Here is a 26,171-nt window from a genome sequence, read left to right as displayed (position 1 = left end):
AGTTCTGGACTTTCTGGCACAACACATTCGTAAATACAAATGAGCCTCTTACCATCAAGGAGTTGACGTTGCTGACCATTTTCCTGGTAGCAATTACATCTGCAAAGAGGGTCTCTGAGATTGGGGCTTTAGGGGCGCAAGAGCCCTTCCTGACCTTTTTTTCTGGGCAGAGTAGTCCTAATCCCTATGTTGGAAGCAAGACCAAAGGTTGCCTCTGTCTTTCATGAAAACTCAGAAATTGTGTTGCCTACCTTCAGGCAGGATGAGGGCTCACCTGTCCATCCGCTGGATGTGGGTAATTGCCTCAAGCAATATCTAGAAGCTACGGTTCCCTTCTGTCAGTCAGAGTATCTGTTTATCTCTTTCAATGGGAAGAACAAGGGATTACAATCTTCATCGAGATCTATCTTTTCCTGGATCATTCAGGCCATTCAATGGGCTTACAGGGCTAAGGGCTTGACTTCTCCAGTGGCGGTTATGGCTCACTCGACTTGGAGTGTTTCCACTTCCTGGGCAGTCTCCAGACATGTCTCTCCTGAAGTGATTTGTAGAGCAGCATCCTGGTCTTCCATAAATACCTTTTGTCTCATTATTGTGTTGAGCCGGCGGCTCTTTCCTCTGTTAATTTTGGTTTACAAGTCCTGTCGGTTGACAGAATTAAACTTTTGTTCAGCACCTGCCCACCCTGTTTGTGTACGGCGAGTCATTTCCCGATACGTATGCTGCCATGGAGTCTGTCAGGAAAACGGAAAATTGATATCAAATACTTACCGTAATTTTCCTTTCCTGATTGACTCCATGGCAGCAGGAGTTCCCTCCCAGTTTTTAAGGAGAATAGTTACAGAACACATGTGCTGAACAGGTGCAAAGATTTATGGGAGTGGATGTCCTATAGGGTAGTTTTGGAGGCGGGACTAAACCCAATACATATGCTGCCATGGAGTCCATCAGGAAAGGAAAATTACGGTAAGTATTTGATATCAATTTTCCGTTTTTTTTTTTTCAAAATTGTCGCTCATTTTTTGTTTATAGCGCAAAAAATAAAAATCGCACAGGTGATCAAATACCACCAAAAGAAAGCTCTATTTGTTGGAAAAAAAGGACATCAATTTTTATTTGGGTACAGCGTTGCACAGCCGCGCAATTGTCCGTTAAAATAACGCAGTGCCGAATCACAAAATAGAGCCTGGTCAGGAAGGGGGCAAATCCTTCCGGTCTTAAAGTGGTTAAAAAATATTTTTCTTTTTGGAGTAATAGAACCATGAGATATGTGTGGAGGTGTCATTAACCATTTCAGCTCTGCATGCTGATCATCATAGATGTGAGGCATTGAGTTTTGGAGAGTCATTGAATTCACATTGAGGGAATGGTGGTCATAAGCACTGCATGAAGACGGAAATTCCACACTGTTGTGGAAGATTTTTGGGACTATTTACTTTCTTATAAAAGGTTGTTAATTCGGTATAGTTTGATTCCATTGTATATGTATTCATATTGTATTTATATTGGCGGTATGAGGACTTGCTGCGCCACCTAATGTCTGTTTATTTGATATTTTTTCGGACACTGATTTGTTTTGTTTGATTTTTAAGGGGGCAACAGCACTACACATGATTTTTGTTTAATATTGATTTTTTCGTGTTTATTATTTACACATAGCAAGGGTTTTTTTTTGTAAACTATATATTTTTACACATTTGCACATTTAGGTGTTTAGTCTGTGGCGCAGTGTAAGTGTAATTTATATATATATGTAGGAACATTTGCGCAGTGCAGGTGTTATTTACACTTATAATATCATTAATATTTAAAATGTGTATTTAAATGTGTAAATATTTGTGTTTTCTTTTTCTAGCTATCCGAAATCAAGCAACTGGAAAGTTCATATTAAATGATGAAAATCAGAATCTTCAAGATTCAAAAGTATTTGTGAAAATGGGTATTGAATGGGATTATCGTAATGATGACAATCGGGAAACACTTCAGACCATTGGGCCATTGCGATTTCCAATTGTCGTTCTTGTAAGTTTTTTGAAAGTTAATATGTAGTATATACCGTGTCCATAAAAAGTATTCAAGCTCTTGGAATCTTTCATATTTTATCTTTTATTTTCATAGACATATAGCATTGAGACACACTGGATTAACTTTCGTTTTTACACTGTTTAACAGAAATATATACTTTAATGTCAAAGAGAAAACAGATCTATGTAAATTGATTTACAGTCATGTGAAAAAATAAGTACATCCATGGAAAATCTTGAACAGGCAACCATTAGATTGTGTTTATTATTTACACATAGTAAGGGTTTTTTTTTTTTTTTATTTTGTCAACTATATTTTAAAACAATGCTTACAGATAAAGGTGATATTATGAAATAAAAATATGAAGCTTGCCTTTATAAGAATTCAGAAAAATAAATCTGATAAATTATGTACTATGCAAAAAAGTCATCTTTGGCATTAGAAGCTGCCAATGCCCCCTTAAAGCAGAAGTTTCTTCCAGTGGATATTTTGCATATCTGCCCATCAATCTTTGATATTGAAGCAGTGATTTTTTTTTTTTTTGACACTCCAAAATTCTTATAGTTGCAAGGTGTTTGTGGGTTTAGCTTCCAATCAGAGCTTTGAACAAATTGGTATACTGGCGCAAAGAAAAGAAAGGGATACCAACAGTTGCAACCATACACAATAAAAATGTCTAATGCACATATACACATGAAAAGTCCATAAAGAGTCCATATGTATATAAAGTCCTTGGGCACTGGAGGCTGCTCTGCCACAAGTGAGAAGAAAACTTGTAGGGTACTGTAGAAAGAAGACAGGCGCCACTCTAAGTGCAGTTTAATAAATGTTTTTAGTGGTAATGCACCAGGTCGGTGCGCCCCTCTTTTTGTTATCTTTTTCATGAGCTCCCCAGAGACAGAAGCCTCAGCTTCTACATGAACAACTTCAGTGTTTGGTGCAGAGATTTGACCTCGAGCATGCCCATCAAGAATGGATCATGCAATGTTTGCAGGACATTTCCTCTATTTGGACCAGCTGCTAGTTGTGACCACTCCTTCTCCTCCTTCTGTTCCTACTCCTGCTGTGGTTCCCACTGCTCCGGCTTCCGTTGTTCCTCCTGTGTCGGGCAATCCCTCAGAACTCCCCCTTTCCCCTGCCGCCTCACTTTTCTAGTGATCCAAAAGCTTGCCGGGACTTCATCAATCAGTGTTACATTAATTTCTAACTAGCAGCCTTCCATTTTTCCTCTGACGGCTCCAAGGTGGCATGCATAATATTACTTCTTGACCGCGATGCTCTGGCCTCAGCCTCGCCACTATAGGAGTGCCAAGATCCTATAATTGCCAGTCTTACTACCTTCCTGGGAGCCTTTTGTGGTACCTTCAATGTACCAGGTAGGGCCTCATTCACTACTGGTGTCCTTTAGCTTCTTCAAGGAAGCATGACTGTTAGTCAGTATGCAGGTAAGTTTTGCATCTTGGCCTCAGAATTAGCATGTAATAATAAGGCCCTTACTGCTATGTTTTGGCAGAGCTTAGCAGATTGTATTAAGGATGAACTAACTGTAAACCATACCCTTCATCTTGGATGATTTGATTGCCCTTAGCATCCAAATCGATGTCCCCTTCAGGAGCGTGATCTGTAGAGGACTGAATAACGTCACCCCCCAGTAGGGGGATGATTTGATTGCCCTTCGCATCCAAATCAATGTCTGCTTCCAGGAGCGTCCCCTCCCAGTAGGTCCTCTGTGTTTTTTTGTTTTCCAGAAAGCACTTGAACAACCCACCTCTACCCTTGAACAACTCAAATATCCCACCATGTGAAGAACCTATGCCATTAGGGCAAACATGCCTCACACCACAGGAGCAATCAGCCCATGCCTCTTTTATGGGGTTGGTGGTCACATAGTAAAGTCCTGCCCTGTTTGCCCAGGAAAACTATCAGGTCCAGGTTGCTCAGAGGCAGATGTTTTATACCTGAACTTGAATTCTTCCACCTGCCCTCGATTCATCAAACCTGTCTCCATTCATTGGGCTCTGAATTCATATAAAGTATCTGCATATGGGAATTCTGGGGCAGCTGGGAATTTTATTGAGCAGTCCCTGGGCACTGAATTAGGCATTCCTCTTGTCCGTTTGGCAATGCCCCTCTCGGTAACTGCAGTCGATGATTCTACCCTGACTTTAGGACCCCTGTGGTTTTGAAATACCTCCATAACCATGCATTTCGGTGTTTACATTCAGAAGAAATCTCCTTCCTGATCTTTCCTAAATTTTCCAGTCCCATCATTCTCGGTTTTCCGTGGTTGCAAAAATATTTCCCCACTTAGGATTGGAACTCTGGTCAGGTGTCTCAATGCCTTCAAACATGTCTTTCCAAGGTGCTTCAACCTGGGACTACTCTGTCTCGGGGTCAAGTCCTACCCTTTCTCTATTCCTGAGACTCCAGCCATGTCTATGTCCAGGAAAATCTACAAAAATTATTCATCCAAAAGTCCAATTCTTCTGTAGGTGGCAGTTTCTTTTTCATGCAGAAAAAGGATGGTACGCCTAATCCCTGCGCTGAATAGAGAGACCTCAATGCCATCACCATTAAGAATCGGTACTTGCTACCCTTGATTTCCGAACTTTGACAGGCTTTGGTATCCTCGAATTTCCACAAAGTTAGACCTCCATGGGGGCATACAATCTGATTAGGATTCAAGAGAGTGAAGAGTGGGAGACCGCTTTCAATGCAAGAGACGGGCATTATGAGTATCTTGTAATGCCTTTGGATTGTGTAATGGCCCAGCTGTTTTCCAGAACTTTGGTAATAACATTTTCTCAGATCTCTTTTATGTTTGTCTCTTTCTGTATCTAGAAGACATACAAATTTTTTCTCCAGACTTGAAAACTATTCATCCGCATGTATGTACTGCAGCACCTTCTGGAACACCGCCTCTATGCACACCTGGAAAAGTGCCTCTTAGTTACTTAATCACAGATAAAGGGCTGCTTTTGGATCCAGCCAAATTTCAGGCCATTTCTGGAGGCCGTGGAGGTGGATGTGTAGGTGGAAGCGGCGGTGGAGGAGGACGAGGTAGCCAAAACTGGTTTTTGTTTTTAATTTTATTTCTTTTTAAATTAGGGTACACCCCAAAAGAGTTAGAAAGATCAAATACAACAATGGCTGGGTAAGGCCGGTATACATGTCTATTCTGCACAAGGTATGGACAAGTCCTGTGGGATCCATGCCTGGTTCATTTTAATGAACGTGAGCTTGTCCACATTGGCTCTGGACAGGCAGTTGCGATTGTCTGTGATAACGCCCCCAGCCGTGCTAAATACACATTCAGGTAATACACTGGCTGCAGGGCAGGCCAGCACCCCCAAGGTGTAAAGGGCAAGCTCAGGCCATGTGCCAAACTTGGAGACCCATAAGTTGAAGGGGGCAGACCCGTCATTCAGTACGTGTATAGTACGTAAGGAACGGTAAGGAACTTCTATATGGTAAGGAACGGTGATGGTGGCGGGGGGTCTATTTTCCCCCTTCTGGGTTGAGTCTGGCCTTGTAAAAGGTATGTGTCCCTGGTTGTGGACCGGGATCTCCCAAAGTTGTCTAAGTTCTGAGGCCTTCTGGTAGGGACGGGGCTGCACTGGTCTTGCCAGGGCCCGGGATTCAGAAAAGCCTGTGGTGTATGTGCAAAAGAAAAAGACAATATATCAGCGCTTAATCAAAACCTATCAATAGCAGCTGTAAACTCAGTTCCAATGAACAAAACCAGCAGAGCAAATATAAAAACAAATAGTGCAGTGCTTGAATAATCTAAAATCTAAGACATAAAAATATAGCAAAGTCCATGCAAGCAGCCCACATGTGAGGAAAAATTGGTGAAATTCTTAAGGGTAACACAGGTGATCTTCAGTGTGCAAACGCCCACCACCATGCAAATTGGCCTTTCACCTTAACCATATATACATCAGGCAACAAATCTCCACTCTTTGCAGGGAACTCAGGGCACCGCTAATCATGGAATAATGCAAAAGAATCCCAGGCTTCCTCCAGCAGACACATCATAGAGGAAACAGAAACAGGCAACCCATAGTGTAAACCTGATAACATACTTTATTGAATAGCAGTAGATAAAAATTGGCCTCTTACTCTTGAGTAGATAAAAGATTGTGGTTCAAATGTACAGCAGCAGCGAGACCTGCGAGTCCTGCTCGGTCCTCGCCAGCTTCCAAGTGGCAGCGGGTGACGTCCGACGCTCCTCCTAACCCCCCGCACGCGTATCGTCTCCCATGGGCGGAGACTTCCTCAGCGGTCTTAGAGATAGGTCAGACCGTCACCCTCGTATGTAGCCCGCAATCACCACTGATTGGCTAACTTCCCCTCTGCGTTACCATAGCCACAGGGACGCCGCAAACACGGAAGACACCAGGCGGCAACATATTCTTAAAGGGGAATAAAGCTCTATACTTAAAATCAATATAAAAGGCTGCAAATAGATCCTAAAAAGAGAGGACAAATCGGTCACAACTCATATATAGACCACACAGCTGGCATGAACAGACACAGTCAATGCACAATAATAAAAATATATATAAATCAAAAAATATTAAAAATATTTTGAAAATATAAACAAAGGGAGCATGTCGAATGTACAAACCCGCTGTCATTTGGATCACATTATAAAATCAATATCATTAAATATATAAAGCATGAATACATAAAAACTATGCATATAAAACATACTTATGGATAAACCACAAAAACTTAAAAAACTTAAAGAACTCACAAGAAAAACTCAACGGTCAGAGATAAAACAATTTAGGTCAAAGTCTACATTTAACCCACGGGGGACGGAAACCTTAGCCTCAAAAATCCAGAAGGATTCTCTCCTACTGAGCTGTCGGACAAAGTTGCCTCCCCTCCAGTGTCTTTTAACTCTCTCTATACCCCAAAACTTGAGGCCCCTTGGATCTCTATCATGACACTGTTTAAAGTGGTGGGAGAGATAATGTGACGTTTTACCCTTTTTGATATTCCTCACATGCTCTGCCACATGTACTTGCAGAGATCTAGAAGTTCTGCCTATGTATTGTAGCCCACAGCTACATTCCAGCATGTATACAATACCTGTGGTAAAGCATGTGATGAGGTCATTGATTGTGTATTTTCTCCCCGTGGCATTAGCTGTAAATTCTTTACGTTGCTTCACATTGTTCTTGGCTGTACGGCACACTACACATTTCCCACAGGCATAGAAACCTGATAGGAAAGAGAACAACTTATTGTGACTTTGTGAAGGTGGATCAACCACACCGTTGGAGCCTTCTTATACACAAACAATGGTCTCAATGGCAATTTATTGCCCAATATATTATCCTGCTGTAAAATCGGCAAATGTCTATTGATAATGTTCTCAATTTTTATATGCTGAATGTTATAATCGAGTATAATTCTTATATCTTCCTCATTGGTAACTTTTTGTTTAGAACCATTGGATAGCAACGTTTCCCTATTCATAGCTTGAACTGACAACATATCTCTCTCTAGTTTGCACTTGTTGTAACCCTTTTGTATAAAGCATTCAGAAAGGGCTCTTGATTGTGCAACATAATCAGCCTCGGAAGAGCAGTTGTGTCTCAGGCGCACAAACTGCCCTTTCGGGATGTTGCACAACCAGGAGAAATGATGGCAGCTATCTGTAACGCTCCTGCGTTTTATGTATGATGTGGATTTTCAGCTGCAGAAATATTCCACTTCAGTAGTCATGTAGAGAAACGCTGAGACACCAATCCCAACTCTCAATGACTCATCATGTGTGGATGATCTCAATTCAGCAAGTAAATACACACACTCAATAAGATGTTTCCTAGAGTGACTTATGTATATAGTAACACAGTGATGATAGGCTGAAGAGACAGGTTGGGTAGAGATGGTAGATGACAGACACTTGAAAGGAAATGTTCTTGAAAGTAAGATAGTAGCAGATGGGATGCAGATAGGTTTAGCAATCATGTATGGTAGCAGATGACAGAGTAGCAGGTGGACATACAAGAGAGATCAACCCTGTGACGTGAGTCACTTTGGTTGGGGGGCTTGTGAAACCCCAATTGCTTTAGGGAGGGTGGGAGACTCCTTGTCCAGCATCCCCAGTCCTTCTTATGTGTAAATCACCCTGTGTCTATAAGGGGCACAGGGTGACCAAAAACTACAGTACAGGCTGGGACGACAAAATGGCAATGCAGATGGACTTTCTTGGCAAACTGAACTGTGATTGTAGTATGGCTCCCGGACATCCCCAAGCTGACCCGTATTGGATCTAGCTGGGTCTGCCGGACTATGGAACAGGGGGGAAGTATTGTCACAGAATTAGGAAGCTAGACTCCTGGCCACTGTCTGTGTGGAGCAATTCTTTTTGGTAGTCTCATCAACTCAAGCCATCTGTCTTTCACACAGCAGCCCATTGTCTGCTATGGGGATGTGTCACACTTTAATGCTGTCTATTGTTCTTTGGGATCTCGATGCCGGTGTGTCTGGCCTGGAATGAGATTCCTGAATGTTCAGGTGTTTAATTGTGTCATCTATTGTTTGCCTGCTAGCATTCTGTGCATTCCGCCTAGGCTGATTTAAGTGCTCAGTTAATTGGTATGTTAATGATATCATGGTCAGCCCTACCTCGTTATCGTAGCTATTGTGTGATATTTTTTGTAAATATTTGACTGGCCAATGACATACTTCTCCAATGTATAAAAGTCTGTGAGTTGGTTTTAATAAACAGTTCATTCTGGTTTCACTCCAAAACTTGTACTGTCTAGTTCTTGGGGTAACTATAGCCAGAATCACGGATCCGGTGTTCCAGAGCTTAGGAAGCAGGTTACTGGCGGAGATACCCAGTCGGTGGTGTCCGGATTCCGTCACATTGGTGGCAAGCGGTGGGATGCTTCCCGCAGTCTGGGACATCCAAACCTCCACCGGGATCCAAGATCGGGATAGCAGACTTTGGTGGCTACAACGGAGATATGGACCTGGCATCAGAGTTCGAGGGGGTGCTGCGGATTTCCCTTTCTGTATACCCCAGGACAAGATCTGTGGATCAATACCTGGAGCTCAGGCAACAGATTCGGGTGGGGCTCTGGCTTGGAGCCCTCCAGCTTGCTGGTATATACCAGGGAAAGTGCTTTCCAACCCCAGGGGAACAGGCCAGTGATCAACGGAAGTTGCGGATGGCATTCCTGGGAGAGCGGCCCCAGGAGCAATGGGTATCCGAGTTGGACAGGCTGGTCCAGCAGGAGATAGAGCTGGACAATCAATATCGGGCTCTGCAATGGCACGCAGAGCAGAAATATTTAGGAGAGACATCAGAATGCTCTCCGGAGGGATATGACTTTGGTGGCCCTGGATTGCTGTGGGAGAGCCTTACAGATGTGTTTGTGTTTGGGGATGAAGGGGAACCTACCCTTGAGAACCTGCGAGAATACAGAGAGGCTATGCTCCGTCTCACAGGGGTCTCAGAGCTTGAACCTGATCTAGAACACTTGCTAAGGAAAGAACAGCATCTGGAAAGGGCATACAGGAAACTGCTAGGACACGTTCAGCAGCATGCCTATGAGTCGGCAGTGGAAACTCCGGAGATTGCTGTTCCCAAAGCTAAAGTGCTGACAACAGGGCAGAGCTCTGCTAGCCTCTGCCCAGCACCAGTAACATCTTCTGGATTCCACAGAAAGGAGATGGTGAACCTCGATCCCCAGACACCACCAGAGACTGGGGATTTAATAGACTTTTCTATTGAGGAGGAACAACCCGGTGAGACTCCTGCAGAACAGCTCACTTCAGAGCATGGCGCTGTGGACCCCTGTATACAACAATCGGTGGCCCTGAAGGATGTGTGCAAGGTCACCGATGTTTCAATTTCCTTCACAGTGGAAAAGCTGGAAGCTGGGCAGAACGCTACTAGCCTCTGCCCACAACAGTCTCTCCTTGGTTGGAGAGACAGTACAGACTGGGCGTACTGTGAAGACCCACTGATGGCAGGTGGAGATGGGACCGAGGTCTCTCTACCGGCCCTACAGGGAGGCTGGGCAGCCGGCCCAGGTCCCCAGCTACAGCAGTGTACCTTCCAGGGACAGGAGACAACTAATCCTTCTCCCCAACCACAGGGAGACAACAGACCTGACCCCAATGGTGCAGATGGGACCGCGGTCTCTGCACCAGACCTACAGGGATGCTGGACGGCCGGTCCAGATCCCCCACCTAGCCCGCAGGAATACAAGGAGGAGGAGGTAAGTGATCCCTCCTCTCTACAGCAGACCCCCAACCAGGTTCTGGGGGTAGTATTCGCCAACCCCAACCCAGCAGAAGGGCTGGCAACAGAGCAGAGCGCTGCTGGCCTCTGCCCCCAACTAATAGAAGATGGATTTCCTGTGGTAGTGGATGAGACTTTGGTTCCCACTTACACAACCCCAGAAAAAGGTCTGGCATTGGGACAGGAGGATGTCAGCCTTGTTGTGCAATCACTGGTGGATTTTCATACAGAAAAAGTATATGAGACTACAGTCTCCACCTGCATACCCCAGGGATACTGGGCAGTCGGCCCAGATCCCCAACAGCATGATGGAGTGATCCCAGTCACCCTGTCTTCTATCCAGCGGCTAAATGGACTCCAGGGAGAAGGACCAGTCCACACTTCTCCACAGCAGGGGTTGTGTTCTACAAGAGAGGCAGAGGTTGGCTGGGTGAGTAATGATCCGTTCCGGACAATTTGTTTGGGGTGCTGTGTGGGTACAGACATTGGGGGACTGGAACTACGGACTAACTTCAAAGTCAACCCGTTTGGGGTCTCCTTCTGTGTTAGTCTCCTGCCGAAAGGGGAGATATGTGACGTGAGTCACTTTGGTTGGGGGGCTTGTGGAACCCCAATTGCTTTAGGGAGGGTGGGAGACTCCTTGTCCAGCATCCCCAGTCCTTCTTATGTGTAAATCACCCTGTGTCTATGAGGGGCAAAGGGTGACCAAAAACTACAGTACAGGCCGGGACGACAAAATGGCAATGCAGATGGACTTTCTCGGCAAACTGAACTGTGATTGTAGTATGGCTCCCGGACATCCCCAAGCTGACCCGTATTGGATCTAGCTGGGTCTGCCGGACTATGGAACAGGGGGGAAGTATTGTCACAGAATTAGGAAGCTAGACTCCTGGCCACTGTCTGTGTGGAGCAATTCTTTTTGGTAGTCTCATCAACTCAAGCCATCTGTCTTTCACACAGCAGCCCATTGTCTGCTATGGGGATGTGTCACACTTTAATGCTGTCTATTGTTCTTTGGGATCTCGATGCCGGTGTGTCTGGCCTGGAATGAGATTCCTGAATGTTCAGGTGTTTAATTGTGTCATCTATTGTTTGCCTGCTAGCATTCTGTGCATTCCGCCTAGGCTGATTTAAGTGCTCAGTTAATTGGTATGTTAATGATATCATGGTCAGCCCTACCTCGTAGCTATTGTGTGATATTTTGTGTAAATATTTGACTGGCCAATGACATACTTCTCCAATGTATAAAAGTCCGTGAGTTGGTTTTAATAAACAGTTCATTCTGGTTTCACTCCAAAACTTGTACTGTCTAGTTCTTGGGGTAACTATAGCCAGAATCACGGATCCGGTGTTCCAGAGCTTAGGAAGCAGGTTACTGGCGGAGATACCCAGTCGGTGGTGTCCGGATTCCGTCACAAACCCAGTGCAAGAACAGGTGGTAGTAGGCTCAAGAGCTAGCAATCTTAGATAATGCAGATGTAGTAATAGTCCTTAGTATGCAGAGCTAGATAGTGTAAGCTTTAGTATGAAAGTTATAGAGGTTTCCCCTGTGGGGTACTTATCACTAATAGCAATGTAGCAGAGGAGAGGTTCGGCAAGAGCGGATGATCCGGTAGCGGGATACAGGGATCAGCGCAGCGTGGTTCCGACAGCGAGGTATGCTTGCAAGCATGAGAGCTTCAAGACAGGTTAGCATCAAGGCACAAAGCAGTTTGAACGAACACATGTGAGTGAGAGCCGGCGATCTAAATAGCCATCCAGTCCGGCGCTCAGTGATGACAGCATCAGTCTTAAAGGTGTATGCGCACCTTACCAAAAGAGAATGGTGGGGCGCATACACTTATGAAAGAGTAATTAGGGTACCCAAAGGTACCAGAACATTACACTATCCAGGGGAATATAAGAATTACGATCTGTAGGTTTTGAGAAATTGCTTGTACTGAACTTGTTGGTGTCTCTTGAGATGACTAAATCAAGGAACACCACCTTATCAGGACTGGTGGTCCATGTAAGAACAATATTTATATTATACTCATTCATTCTGTCCATAAACAACACAAGACTATCTGACTCGCCGTTCCAAACTAGGAACAGGTTGAAACCACTAATGGTTGAAGGTACACATCTATGAACTGGCCCAATCTGGAGGTCACAGAGTCTATGCCGTTGACTATAGGTCTTCCTGGTGGGCATTCTTTATTTTTGTGGACCTTTGGCAAAAAATAAATAATTGGGGGTCCTACAAAAAAGAGGGTCTAAATACAGAGACTCCTTTTTATTGAGAATCCCTTTCTTTTTACCAGACTCCACTAAGTTACTCAACTCCCTCTTGAATTTGAGTAATGGGTCACCCTGTAAGACTTCGTAAGTCTCACGATCGGATAATAAATGGCTCATCTCTTTTTTATAATACTCTGTGATCAATATTACCAGACCTCCCCCTTTGTCAGCGGGTCTGATCACTATCTGTTTATTTTCCTCAAGGGATTTGATTCCCGCTTTAATAAACTGAGGGTCTGTCACTTTTTTTAACTTTTAAATCCTCCAAGTCTTTACAAACCATATTTTTGAACACCTCCACAAACTTGTTATTTTTATTTAAGGGGTTGAAAGTGGATTTGTTCCTGAGATTTGTACTATGGACAGCTGGTCTGGGAGAACTAGTTAGAATGGAGGAGCCTGAGTTCTTTACAATAAGATTGGATAAACAATACTTCTTGACATTCAAGATCCTAACAAATTTTTGAATGCTCACGTACATTTTAAATTTATTCAAATTACGCACGGGGGCAAATTTCAGGCCTTTGTCAAGAGTCTTTAATTCTTCCTTCCCCAACGGAACCCCACTCAGGTTGAAGATCCCTGCCCCTATCGGGACCTTTTTCCTCTGGATCCTCCGGCCTCCTCTGTTTCCTCTCTGTTTCTTTTTCCGGCCTTGTTCCCTGGGGTCTCCTGGCCTGGGCCTCTCCACCAGTTGTCTGTCTGGCTCTGAAGGGGAAAGGGGGGGCCTTCTCTTGACCCCCCCCCCCCCGATTCCCTAAAAAAGCCCCTTCACATCGGTTGTCACTCAAAAGTTCAAACCTGTTATGGGTGGCTACTTGAGCATAAGATTGATGGTTCCCTCTATTCAAAGACCCTCCTCCAGCGGGTTTGGGGTTCCCCCCTCTTCCACGACCAGGGGCTCATTGTTCAAAATTGGGGTTCTGAGGGTGAGTCCTCAGAGTACCTCCATAATGACCATCTGTATATCCATTATGGTTAAAGTTTTTGTATTGGCCCCTTCCTCTCTTGGGTGTGCTGTTTCTGCCCCTCCCACCTCTACCACCCCTCTTCCTCCCCCTGTTGACATATCCTTGTTGATGACCATTATTATAGAAATCTGAGGCTGGAGATTCTCTCCAGGTCTCGACTGGAATATCTCTAGCTGTTGGGGCTGGGGTAGAGGGAGGGATCTGCTGGCCAATCTCTCCTTCACTCTCTAAATTATTGGTGTTTTTCTGCCATTTATAGATATTATTGGTCTGGAAATAACCAAGGTCCCTCAAATATTTTTTCTTCTTTTTATTTTGTGTTTCATTGTCCCATTTGATAAGTCTATTTTTAAGATACCCGAACATTTATTAAACTCATCACTGTCTTTAACCACTTGCCGACTGCCGCACGACTATTTACTGCGGCGGTCAGCCCCTCACAGGCAGAGTGACATAGTACTACGTCGCTAGCCTGTGAGGGTCTAGGGAGCGAGCTAGCGCCCCCGCTTCCGAGTGGTCACGGACCCCCCCCCGCGCGTGTGACCGGCGGACCCGATGTCAATCACTTTTTTCCTCACTAATAAAAAGTCAATTAGCTCTAATCCCTTTTTGGAGAAGAAATCTCGCCATTCCACCAGAGACTCCTCATCCATTAATCTGTCATTAGGTGGTATATCCCACCTAAGACTTCTTGGGATGAGCTTTGCTTGTGAATAATATTCAAATTAAGTGATATCTCACCAGAGCTTAATTTTCTTTTCCAGTGCATATCTCAACTTTATGAACAGAGAGGACACATCTCCCTCTGTGTTAGGGACCTGAGCACTAGAGAAAATGTCTCCCAGGTTTTCCTCTCTCTTCTCTATATAGCTAAATATGTCCATAATTAAGCTGCCAGATATGTGTAAATTGATTACTAAAGACAAATGAAAAAGACAATATATCAGCGCTTAATCAAAACCTATCAATAGCAGCTGTACACTCAGGTCCAATGAACAAAACCAGCAGAGCAAATATAGTGCAGTGCTTGAATAATCTAAAATCTAAGACATAAAAATATAACTCTACCACAGGTATTGTATACATGCTGGAATGTAGCTTTGGGCTACAATACATAGGCAGAATTTCTAGATGTCTGCAAGTACGTGTGGCAGAGCATGTGAGGAATATCAAAAAGGGTAAAACGTCACATTATCTCTCCCACCACTTTAGACAGTGTGATGATAGAGATCCAAGGGGCCTCAAGTTTTGGGGTATAGAGAGAGTTAAAAGACACTGGAGGGGAGGCAACTTTGTCCGACAGCTCAGTAGGAGAGAATCCTTCTGGATTTTTGAGGCTAAGGTTGCCGTCCCCCGTGGGTTAAATGTAGACTTATCTCTGACCGTTGAGTTTTTCTTGTATTCATGATTTATATATTTAATGATATTGATTTTATAATGTGATCCAAATGACAGCGGGTTTGTACGTTCAACATGCTCCCTTTTTTTAAATTTTCAAAATATTTTTAATATTTTTTGATTTATATATATTTTTATTATTGTGCATTGACTGTGTCTGTTCATGCCAGCTGCGTGCTCCATATATGAGTTGTGACCTATTTGTCCTCTCTTTTTAGGATCTATTTGCAGCCTTTTATATTGATTTTAAATATAGAGCTTTATTCCCCTTTAAGAATATGTTGCCGCCCGGTGTCTTCCGTGTTTGCGGCGTCCCTGTGGCTATGGTAACGCAGAGGGGAAGTTAGCCAATCAGTGGTGATTGCGGGCTACATACGAGGGTGACGGTCTGACCTATCTCTAAGACCGCTGAGGAAGTCTCCACCCATGGGAGACGATACGCGTGCAGGGGGTTAGGAGGAGCGTCTGACGTCACCCGCTGCCACTTGGAAGCTGGCGAGGACCGAGCAGGACTCGCAGGTCTCGCCGCTGCTGTACATTTGAACCACACTCTTTTATCTACTCAAGAGTAAGAGGCCAATTTTTATCTACTGCTATTCAATAAAGTATGTTATCAGGTTTACACTATGGGTTGCCTGTTTCTGTTTCCTCTATGATGTGTCTGCTGGAGGAAGCCTGGGATTCTTTTGCATTATTCCATGATTAGCGGTGCCCTGAGTTCCCTTCAAAGAGTGGAGATTTGTTGCCTGATGTATACAGTGCCTTGCAAAAGTATTCGGCCCCCTTGAACTTTGCAACCTTTTGCCACATTACAGGCTTCAAACATAAAGATATAAAACTGTAATTTTTTGTGAAGAATCAACAACAAGTGGGACACAATCATGAAGTGGAACGAAATTCATTGGATATTTCTAACTTTGTTTACAAATAAAAAACTGAAAAATTGGGCGTGCAAAATTATTCAGCCCCTTTACTTTCAGCAAACTCTCTCCAGAAGTTCAGTGAGGATCTCTGAATGATCCAATGTTGACCTAAATGACTAATGATGATAAAAAGAATCCACCTGTGTGTAATCAAGTCTCCGTATAAATGCATCTGCACTGTGATAGTCTGAGGTCCGTTTAAAGCGCAGAGAGCATCATGAAGAACAAGGAACACACAAGGCAGGTCCGAGATTCTGATGTGGAGAAGTATAAAGCCGGATTTGGATGCAAAAAGAAGCTTTAAACATCCCAAGGAGCACTGTGCAAGCGATAATATTGAAATGGAAGGAGTATCAGACCACTGCAAATCTACGAAGACCTGGCCGTCCCTCTAAACTTTCAGCTTATACAAGGAGAAGACTGATCAGAGATGCAGCCAAGAGGCCCATGATCACTCTGGATGAACTGCAGAGATCTACAGCTGAGGTGGGAGATAGGACAACAATCAGTCGTATACTGCACAAATCTGGCCTTTATGGAAGAGTGGTAAGAAGAAAGCCATTTCTTATAGATATCCATAAAAAGTGTTGTTTAAAGTTTGCCACAAGCCACCTGGGAGACACACCAAACATGTGGAAGAAGGTGCTCTGGTCAGATGAAACCAAAATCAAACTTTTTGGCAACAATGCAAAACGTTATGTTTGTTGTAAAAGCAACACAGCTCATCACCCTGAACACACCATCCCCACTGTCAAACATGGTGGTGGCAGCATCATGGTTTGGTTTGGGCCTGCTTTTCTTCAGCAGGGACAGGGAAGATGGTTAAAATTGATGGGAAGATGGATGGAACCAAATACAGGACCATTCTGGAAGAAAATCTGATGGAGTCTGCAAAAGACATGAGACTGGGACGGAGATTTGTCTTCCAACAAGACAATGATCCAAAACATAAAGCAAAATCTACAATGGAATGGTTCACAAATAAATATATCCAGGTGTTAGAATGGCCAAGTCAAAGTCCAGACCTGAATCAAATCGAGAATCTGTGGAAAGAACTGAAAACTGCTGTTCACAAACGCTCTCCATCCAACCTCACTGAGCTTGAGCTGTTTTGCAAGGAGGAATGGGCAAAAATTTCAGTCTCTCGATGTGCAAAACTGATAGAGACATACCCCAAGCGACTTACAGCTGTAATCGCAGCAAAAGGTGGCTCTACAAAGAATTAACTTAAGGGGGCTTAATAATTTTGCACGCCCAATTTTTCAGTTTTTATTTGTTAAAAAAGTTAGAAATATCCAATAAATTTCATTCCACTTCATGATCGTGTCCCACTTGTTGTTGATTCTTCACAAAAAATTACAGTTTTATATCTTTATGTTTGAAGCCTGAAATGTGGCAAAAGGTCGAAAAGTTCAAGGGGGCTGAATACTTTCGTATCTTAAGTGTACAGCTTGTATAACAGTGTAAATTTGCTGTCTCTCAAAACAACTCAACACACAGCCAATAATGCCTAAACCACTGACAACAAAAGAGGGTACACCCCTAAGTGAAAATGTTCAAATTGGGCCCAAAGTATCAATATTTTGTGTGGACATCATTATTTTCCAGCACTGCCTTAACCCTCTTGGGCATGGAGTTCACCAGAGCTTCAAAGGCTGCCACTGGAATCCTATTCCACTCCTCCATGATGACATCACAGAGCTGGTGGATGTTAGAGACCTTGCGCTCCTCCACTTTCCATTTGAGGATTTCTACAGATGCTCAATAGGGTTTAGGTCTGGAGACATGCTTGGCCAGTCCATCACCTTTACCTTCAGCTTCTTGAGTAAGGCAGTGGTCGTTTTGGAGGTGTGTTTGGGGTCGTTATGTTGGAATACTGCCCTGCGGCCCAGTCTCCGAAGGGAGCGAATCATGCTCTGCTTCAGTATGTCACAGTACATGTTGGCATTCATGGTTACCTCAGTGAACTGTAGCTCCCCAGTGCTGGCAGCACTTATGCAGCCCCACACTGACACCCCCACCACCATGCTTGGCTATAGGCAAGACACACTTGTCTGTACTTCTCACCTGGTTGCCGCCACACACACTTGACACCATCTGAACCAAATAAGTTTATCTTGGCCTCATCAGACCACAGGACATGGTTCCAGTAATCCATGTCTTTAGTCTGCTTGTCTTCAGCAAACTGTTTGTGGGCTTTGTTGTGCATCATCTTTAGAAGAGATTTCCTTCTGGGATGACAGCCATGCAGACCAATTTGGTTCAGTGTGCGGCGTGTGGCCTGAGCACTGACAGGCTGACCCCCCACCCCTTCAACCTCTTTAGCAATGCTGGCAGCACTCATTTGTCTATTTCCCAAAGACAACCTCTGCATATTTCGCTGAGCACGTGCACCCAACTTTTTTGATCGACCATGGCGAGGTATTTTCTAAATGGAACCTGCCCTGTTAAACCTCTGTATGGTCTTGGCCATCACGCTGCAGCTCAGTTTCAGGGTCTTGGCAATCTTCTTATAGCCTAGGCCATTTTTATGTAGAGCAACAAATCTTTTTTTCAGATCCTCAGAGAGTTCTTTGCCATGAGGTGTCATGTTGAACTTCCAGTGACCAGTATGAGAGTGAGAGCTATAACACAACATTTAACACACCTACTCCCTATTCACACCTGAGACCTTGTAACACTAACGAGTCACATGACACCGGGAAGGGGAACGGCAAATTGGTTCCAATTTGGACATTTTCACTTAGAGGCGTACTCACTTTTGTTGCCAGCGGTTTAGACATTAATGAGTGTGTGTTGAGTTATTTTGAGGGGACAGCACAATGACACTTGTTATACAAGCTGTACACTCACTACTTTACATTGTAGCAAATTGCCATTTCTTCAGTGTTGTCACATGAAAAGATATATTAAAACATTTACAAAAATGTGAGGAGTGTACTTACTTTTGTGAGATACTGTGTGTATATACTGTATATGTATATATAATATATAATTTTTGTTATGTTTTCACTATCTGATGTTTTATATAACATAGTATAACAGCAGCTACCTAAAATCACAAGGGAGAAGATTTACTAAAACTGGTGCACACAGAACCTGTGTTACTATGCACAACTGCACCATCTTCTGTGTGCAATCTTCCCCAATGCATATTTTCGTTTCACCATAGAGCACAGGTATTCATAGTTAACTTAAAGGGAGAATAGAGAAAATATTGTAAAGGAAAGTAGGCAAAAGAAGAAGAGAACGGAAGACATAAGAAAGGTATCCAGGCACCAGGCATGTAGCACCAGTAGTGCAATGAGGAGCCTCCAGGCATGAAGACTTTTGTTATGGGGGATCCTTCACATGATGCCACAGATCACAATACTTATTAGTTTCTCTAAGGTGCCATGAAGACTTGACAGAAGTTTTCCATAAATGTAACCTCTCTTGTTCTAGTGTGTAATGCCAGTAGAGATGAGGGTTCTGTTTTTTCCTGTTGAGGGCTACAAAACATCTGATTGCTGTCAGAATGTGCAATGGCAATAGCAGACTTAGAAAAGTTTGGTGGAGATAAGCCCAACAGGAAAAGTTTAAAAGTAAAGTGGATCCATGAGTCAAATATTCAGTGAAAAGGAGCATAAACAGTAAGTAAGCAGACATTGGCAAAATATGTGGTGGAGGGAGTCCAGTTCCATTTTACCTCTCCTAATGGGTGAATAGTATGGATGAACTCTGGGGTTTGGTACCAGTGTTAGAATATCTTATACACATTTTTTTTAAATGGTACAGATCAAACTTTTAGCTGCTCAAGACCAGATAGTCTGCCACATCTTCAGAGGCAATTCCACCACCAAAATCTCCTCACATTTTCGCATGTAAGAATGTCTACCTGTATTTTGCAATGAGATTGTATTCAATACTCATCAGATATCATTCCTTTACATGAGCCACGAGGAAATGAATAAGCCCACTCCAGAAGCACCCTCCTTTCCACCATCCAGTGTTAGCCAAAGACTCTTGCACCCATTCTTTAACATATCTGGCTCCCCTCTGGGACTTTCCATTTTTAGGATTTATTTTTTGCACTGTCTGGTCCTCTTCACTGTTCAATTGTTATTTGACACAGTCCTTTATTGGCAACAAGTGTAGCGCTGAGTAAGCAATTTAGTGCGTTGGTACTATGTCAGCTTCAGCATTCCATAGTAGATAATTGTGATGGATGGGTGCCATCCACAACTTTTCTACTTCAGTTAATCAGGCATAAGCACACAAAGTAGGTCATGAGAATATAACTTGTAAACTAGTTGCTTGATAATTTGTTAAATTTGGAAATGCCAGACCACCCTGAATATGTGAAGCATAAAGAACTGATTTAATGTAGGGCCCCTGTGTCTCTTTTAATACCAAGTTAAGTTAATTTAGTCTGTCTGTAGTCTACTAAGATGAATAGTTGGAATGGGCCTCAAGAAGGTAGAGTATTTTTGGTGGGATGGCCATCCTAATAGAGGCTATGCAGCCAAAAACAGATATTCCCTGCTTTCTATGCTGTATTAAAGACATCCTAAAAATCACAGGGAAGACTAAAGTTCTCCCTTGTGTTGTGAGAGAGGTATTCACTCTTAGACATTTTACCATTTCTGCCTGCGTAGTGCAAATAAGTGGTTAGGAACTGGATCCTGGATGGGGAAAGCATGTAATGGAAGTGCTTGTTTTATCACCCTTACATGATACTTTACTTTTTTGGGTTTTTTCAAGATGTGCAAAGAGAGATCACACAAACACTTAAATGTAAAATCAAACTGTATATTACATTTAATTAATAACAGATAAAGATAACAAATGTAATAATATTGGAAAACATAACACGAATACTTATCTATAGATGCTATTTGCCAAGGAGTCTCCCATCTTTACGGCTTGATCAAACAAGACACTTGCATAATGCTCTGGTATGAGACAAGTTTATTCCAATTTTGGCTGTGTTATATACAGGCTAGAGGGTAAGTAATGACCAATTGTAACCCTTTAGAAAGTGATATTACCTTTTAAGGAAGATAGCACAATTCTCACAGAGAAAGGGTTTTCATGAAAAGGTTTTAGCAAGGATACAGGAAAAACACTGGGTGAATCCTTATATTGTCAGGAAGTTTTAAGCAAAAAGTACCTGGGTTAATCTGAGCTGCAAGCAGTTGTAATGGCAGAATGTTTTTTTTTTTTTTTTTTTTTTTACTTTTACCTTTTAAGATAAAAAACCTTCTGCATGCAGCTTCCCCCGCAGCCCCCATAAATACTTACCTGATCCTGATCTTGGTCCATCAATCTGCACGAGAGTCAAGGCTCCCTTGGCTCTCTTGCTTCTTATTGGCACAGATACATTGGCTTCTGCTGCTGTCAATCAGAACCAGTGGGAGTGAGTGGGGGCAGGGCCAAGCCCTGCTCTGTGTGACTTATGGACACACTAAACAGAGCTCAGAAGCGAGCAGGCACAAGTGGCCCCATAACAAGCAGTTTGCTATGGGGGGCACTCGGCAGAGGGGAGCAGCCCAGAGCACCATCAGGGGACCCGAAAAGAGGAGGATCGAGATTGCTCTGTGCAAAACCATTCCACAGAGCAGGTAAATATGACATGTTTGTTATTTTAAAGCAAAAAAAAAAAATGAAGATTCAATATTACTTGAAATCTGGAAAGGCCCCACAAACTTTTGACCCAACTTAGCTGATGGAACGTATACCTTCAAGTTTTTGGTTGATAACTAAACTTTCTTACCCACATGAAAGGTAGGAAGTGATCTACGATGTTAAATGGCAGCTTTTTTGCAACATTTCTAAGCCTCCCTCAAAATCCCAAACAATTTCTCCTGAATCTCCTGCAATGTAGGTAATACGTTGGTAACAGCAGCAATTGGAGTTGAGATAGGGAGATCAGGAATAAAAACGGGATAATACCGGGTATTTAGGAAAAAAGGGCTTGGGGAGGTGGAGCTATGTTTAGAATTGTTATAAGCAAACTCTACTGTAGGAAGATAGTCCACCCAGTCATCCTGAAGATAATGAAAAAAACATTGAAGGTACTGCTCTAAAGTTTGATTAATCCTCTCTGTCTGATCATATAATCCCCTCTTTCTGTCCATTAGACTGAGGATGAAAAGCAGAAGACGGTTTAATTGTTACACCTAATACTGAACAAAAGCTTTTCTAAAACTTCAATGTAAACTTTATTCCTCTCTCAGACACTACTAAATCTGGAATTCCATGTAGTCTAAAAACTTCTTGAACCATCAAACTAAACTATTTTAGTGAGACGGTTGACGACTACCAAGATGGTGGTCATTTCTTTTGAGGGAGGAAGATCGACCACAAATCCCATAGAAATTGACCCCCCATGGTCTTGATTGAACAAGGATTAGCTGGAGCAACCCCAAATGAGAAGTTCAGAGTGTCTTATTGTGTGCACATATCAATCACAAGGCTACATACAGTAGCCTTTGACATCTTTCTTGTAACCAGGCCACCAAAAGGATTGTTATAAAAGTTGTTCTGTCTTAGAAACTCCAAAATGCCAAGCAAGTTTGGAGTCGTGAACCAACCTAAGGGCTTCAACCCAAGCAGATTCAGGTACATAGAGATGATGTGATTAAGTCCAAAAGCCATTTTTTTCAAGGTTAATGTCCCTTGGAGGATGACTAAGAAGTCAGTCATTCTCATACCCCTCCTTGAGGAGACTCAAGAAAGTCTTGGAACTTGTGACCCCTATCTTCTAAAACAGGATTGTACATTCAGAGTTGGCTCCCTGAAGTGGCTCAGACAACATCCTTGATAATGCATCACCCTTACCATTCCTTGACCCAGGTTGATAAAAGATGATAAAATTTAACCTGGAAAAGAAAAGAGACCAATGTGCTTGTCTAGAAGATAATCGCTTGGCAAAACTAATAAATTCCAAATTGTTATGATCAGTGAGACCAGTTACAGGATGATTAGCCTCTTCCAGCAGAAGTCTCCATTCAGAAAAGGCTTCCTTAATTGCCAGCAACTCCTTATTCCCAACGTCATAAATACTTTTGTGTGAGGACATTAAAACGAGAGAAATAAGAACAAGAATGAAGCTGTATCTTTTCATGGAGAATATCTAGCATAGCTCTCACATCAGAGTCTGAAGCATCCACTTTCACGATAAAAGGATGTTCAGAATTGGGACATACCATAATTGATTCTGAAGTAAAAAAAGTCTTTAGCTTACTAAAGGCAGTCTGTGCCTCTGGTGATGACACAAAGGGCGTGCCTTTTTTGGCAGCCATGTAATTGGTGCTATCATCTTAGAGACTTTTCTTATGAACTTTCTGTCGAAGTTGGCAAATCCAATGAATCATATTTCCTTAACAGTTCTAGGGGCAGGCCAATCCACCACGGCTTTGATCTTCTCAGGATCCATGCTCACTGGAGAAATAATATATCCCAAGAACAGGATCTGGGTTTGTTTAAACTCATATTTCTCCTAGTTTATTATAAAATTGGTTCTTCCTTATTCTGTCAAAGACAGTGCAAACATGCTTGTGATGCTCCTCAAGGTCATCAGAAAAGATGAACATAGCATCCAGAAATGTAATCACAAACTGGTGCTTGAAAAACATCACTCATGTGTTGAAAGGTTACAGGAGTGTTGCAAAGGCCAAAAGGCATAAACAAGGACTCAAAATGCCCATATCTGGTTTTTAAGGCAGTTTTCTATTCATCTCCTTGATGACACCAAGCTTTGCAGTGGAATAACTTCTTAACAAGATGTCTCCAACTTACAAGCTGACTTCAATGCACTGTTTAATTGGGCAACTATGTGGCAAATGTTTAATTTGATAAATGTAAAGTTATGCACTTTGGGGGTTAAGAATGTGCATGCTTCATACATACTAGGTGGAGAAGAACTGGGGGAATCCATAGCGGAGAAGGATCTGGGTGTTCTGGTAGATTATAAGCCTAATGATAGCATGCAATCCCAAGCTGAGGTTTCCAAAGCAAGCAAAGTCCTTTCTTGTATTAAAAGAGGCATGGACTCCAGAGAGAGAGAGATATCATTGTACAAGTCATTAGTAAGACCTCATCTGGAATATGCAGTTCAGTTTTGGGCACCAGTTCTTAAAAAGGATATGGGGGAACTGGAGAAAGTGCAGAGAAGGGCAACCAAACTGATAAGAGGCATGGGGGAGCTCAGCTATGAGAAAAGATTAGAGGAACTGAATTTATTCTCTCTTGAGAAGAAGGGGGGATATGATCAACATGTATAAATACATAAGGGGTCCATATAGTAAATTTGGTGTTGAGTTGTTCACTTTAAGGTCAACATAGAGGACAAGGGGGCACTCTTTACATCTAGAGGAAAACAGATTTCGTCTCCAAATATGGAAAGGTTTCTTCACCGTAAGAGCTGTGACAATGTGGAATAGACTCACTCCAGAGGTGGTTCTGGCTAGCTGACTAAATTGCTTTGAAAAAGGCCTGGATTCTTTCCTAGGTGTGCTTAATATAAGTGGGTACTAATTTTTTTTTAGGTAAAGTTGATCCAGGGAATATCCGATTGCCTCTTGGGGGATCAGGAAGGAAATTTTTTTCCCCTGCTGTAACAAATTGGATCATGCTTTACTGGGGTTTTTTCGCCTTCCTCTGGATCAACTGCGGGTATAGGATTGTGTATATGGGATTGTATGGTTGGGTTTTCAATACTGTTTTTTTTTTTTTGTTGGTTGAACCAGATGGACTTGTGTCTTTTTCAACCTGACTAACTATGAATGCAGACAAGGTTATGTGCCCCCCCCCCCCATAAGTTTATTTTAATAAAGACTTTGGTAGAACTGAGTCTTTCCAATATTTAAGTAATTAAGGGAAGTGGATAATGGTTTTTGATATTGATTTTAAGCCATTTTCTAAATTATTGTCAAGCCACTCACTCTCCCTGAGCACCTTTATTATTCAGGTTTAGACAGATTGAAAATATGGCCAAAAGGTATTTCTACCCCTAGAATCCATTCAATATAACAATCATACAGGAAATTATGTGGTACTTGATTTGCTATCATTTTATCACCGATATCCTGGAACTCATGGTATTGTTGAGGCAGGATGTCATATGATTGGGTAGTTACTACATCAACTTGTGATTTCTTGGTCGGTGGAGACCTTGTTCAACATGGTTCTCTACAATGTTCCTCACAATGGGGTGATGTAAAATGTATGGTCTGTGCTCCCCAGTTGATGGAAGGATTATGGGTAGAAAACCAAGGAATACCCAGGATGACAGAAAACTTTTGTGTAATCAGCTGATAGCTAATCATCTCCCGATGGTCAGCCTCAATTTGGAGTACTAGAGGAACTGTTTCATGGGAAATGGGTCCTGGCGATAGAGTTGAGCCATCAATTGTCTCCATATCAGTAGAGGGCATATCTATTTCTTGTTTGAATAATATTGCTTTTGGTGAAATCTATGTTCGTAAAGTTCCACCTGGCCCTGGAATCCAGCATAGCAAAGCATGGAATTTCATGGCCCTCAGTGATAATTTTTATAGGGATGACAATATTTGAAAGTGGAGAATTTACTTTATTTTTTTCATAGATCAATGGGGAGATATACGTACTGGGTAATAGAGTTTATTTGTTCAGGCATTATAACATCAGTGCAGCAAATGTTCTTTTGACTTTGTTTGGACAATGCACTGCATAACACCCAGAGTCCCCATAATAGAGGCAAAAGTTCTCCAAATGTCTTCTCCTGAGGAGAAATGGATCTCTTAATAGCATCAATCTCCATAGGTTCGGGAATATTAGAATCTGGAGAAGCTTTTAAATCCCTCTGAACAAAATGACTAGCAAAGAAACACATGCCATTATTACCTCAAAATATTACTAGTCTCTCCTTCCACCTCTCTGTAAGCCTCTGATCAATTCAGAAACATAATTGGATGAATGCCTCAAGACAATTAGGAGTCTCCACTCTGGCAAGCTCATCTTTTACCTGTATAGAGAGCACTTGTTGGAACTGACTGTTTTGTGCTGCTGGGTTCCACGTGGTAGCCAATGTCTAAATTCAGCTGTGTACTCAGCAACAGAGTGTCTACCCTGCTGCAAACTATACAACTTTGCTTTGGCAGTAGTGTAGCTATTAGGATCATCAAAAACTTGATTACTAGCGGCCACAAAAGTCTCAGAATTCTTCAGAGTAGCGTTGGCTTGTTCTACATAAGAGGAGGCCTAAACTAGGGCTTCCTCAGTCAAAAGGTTGAGAATAAGTAGTACCTTTTTTACTCCGAAGTAAATGCCATGGGTTGC

General features: G+C 42.6%; 1 protein-coding gene across 1 annotated transcript in view; it reads left to right on the top strand.

Annotated features, from left to right (window-relative positions):
* LOC309554127 (A disintegrin and metalloproteinase with thrombospondin motifs 2-like) overlaps positions 1-26,171 on the top strand; it is a gene marked incomplete at its 5' end in the record, with an annotated part of 1,497,034 nt that overhangs the window by 890,287 nt on the left and 580,576 nt on the right. Inside the window, one exon of the mRNA XM_082255680.1 lies at positions 1,856-2,022. Within this exon, the coding sequence (XP_082111806.1) occupies positions 1,856-2,022 (167 nt within the window). The remainder of the gene's footprint in view (positions 1-1,855; positions 2,023-26,171) is intronic.

This window comes from Pelophylax lessonae (assembly GCF_965119305.1).
Source record: "Pelophylax lessonae genome assembly, chromosome: 4".
In the NCBI taxonomy this organism is placed as follows: Eukaryota; Metazoa; Chordata; class Amphibia; order Anura; family Ranidae; genus Pelophylax; species Pelophylax lessonae.
This window is presented reverse-complemented; position numbering and strand designations above follow the sequence as displayed.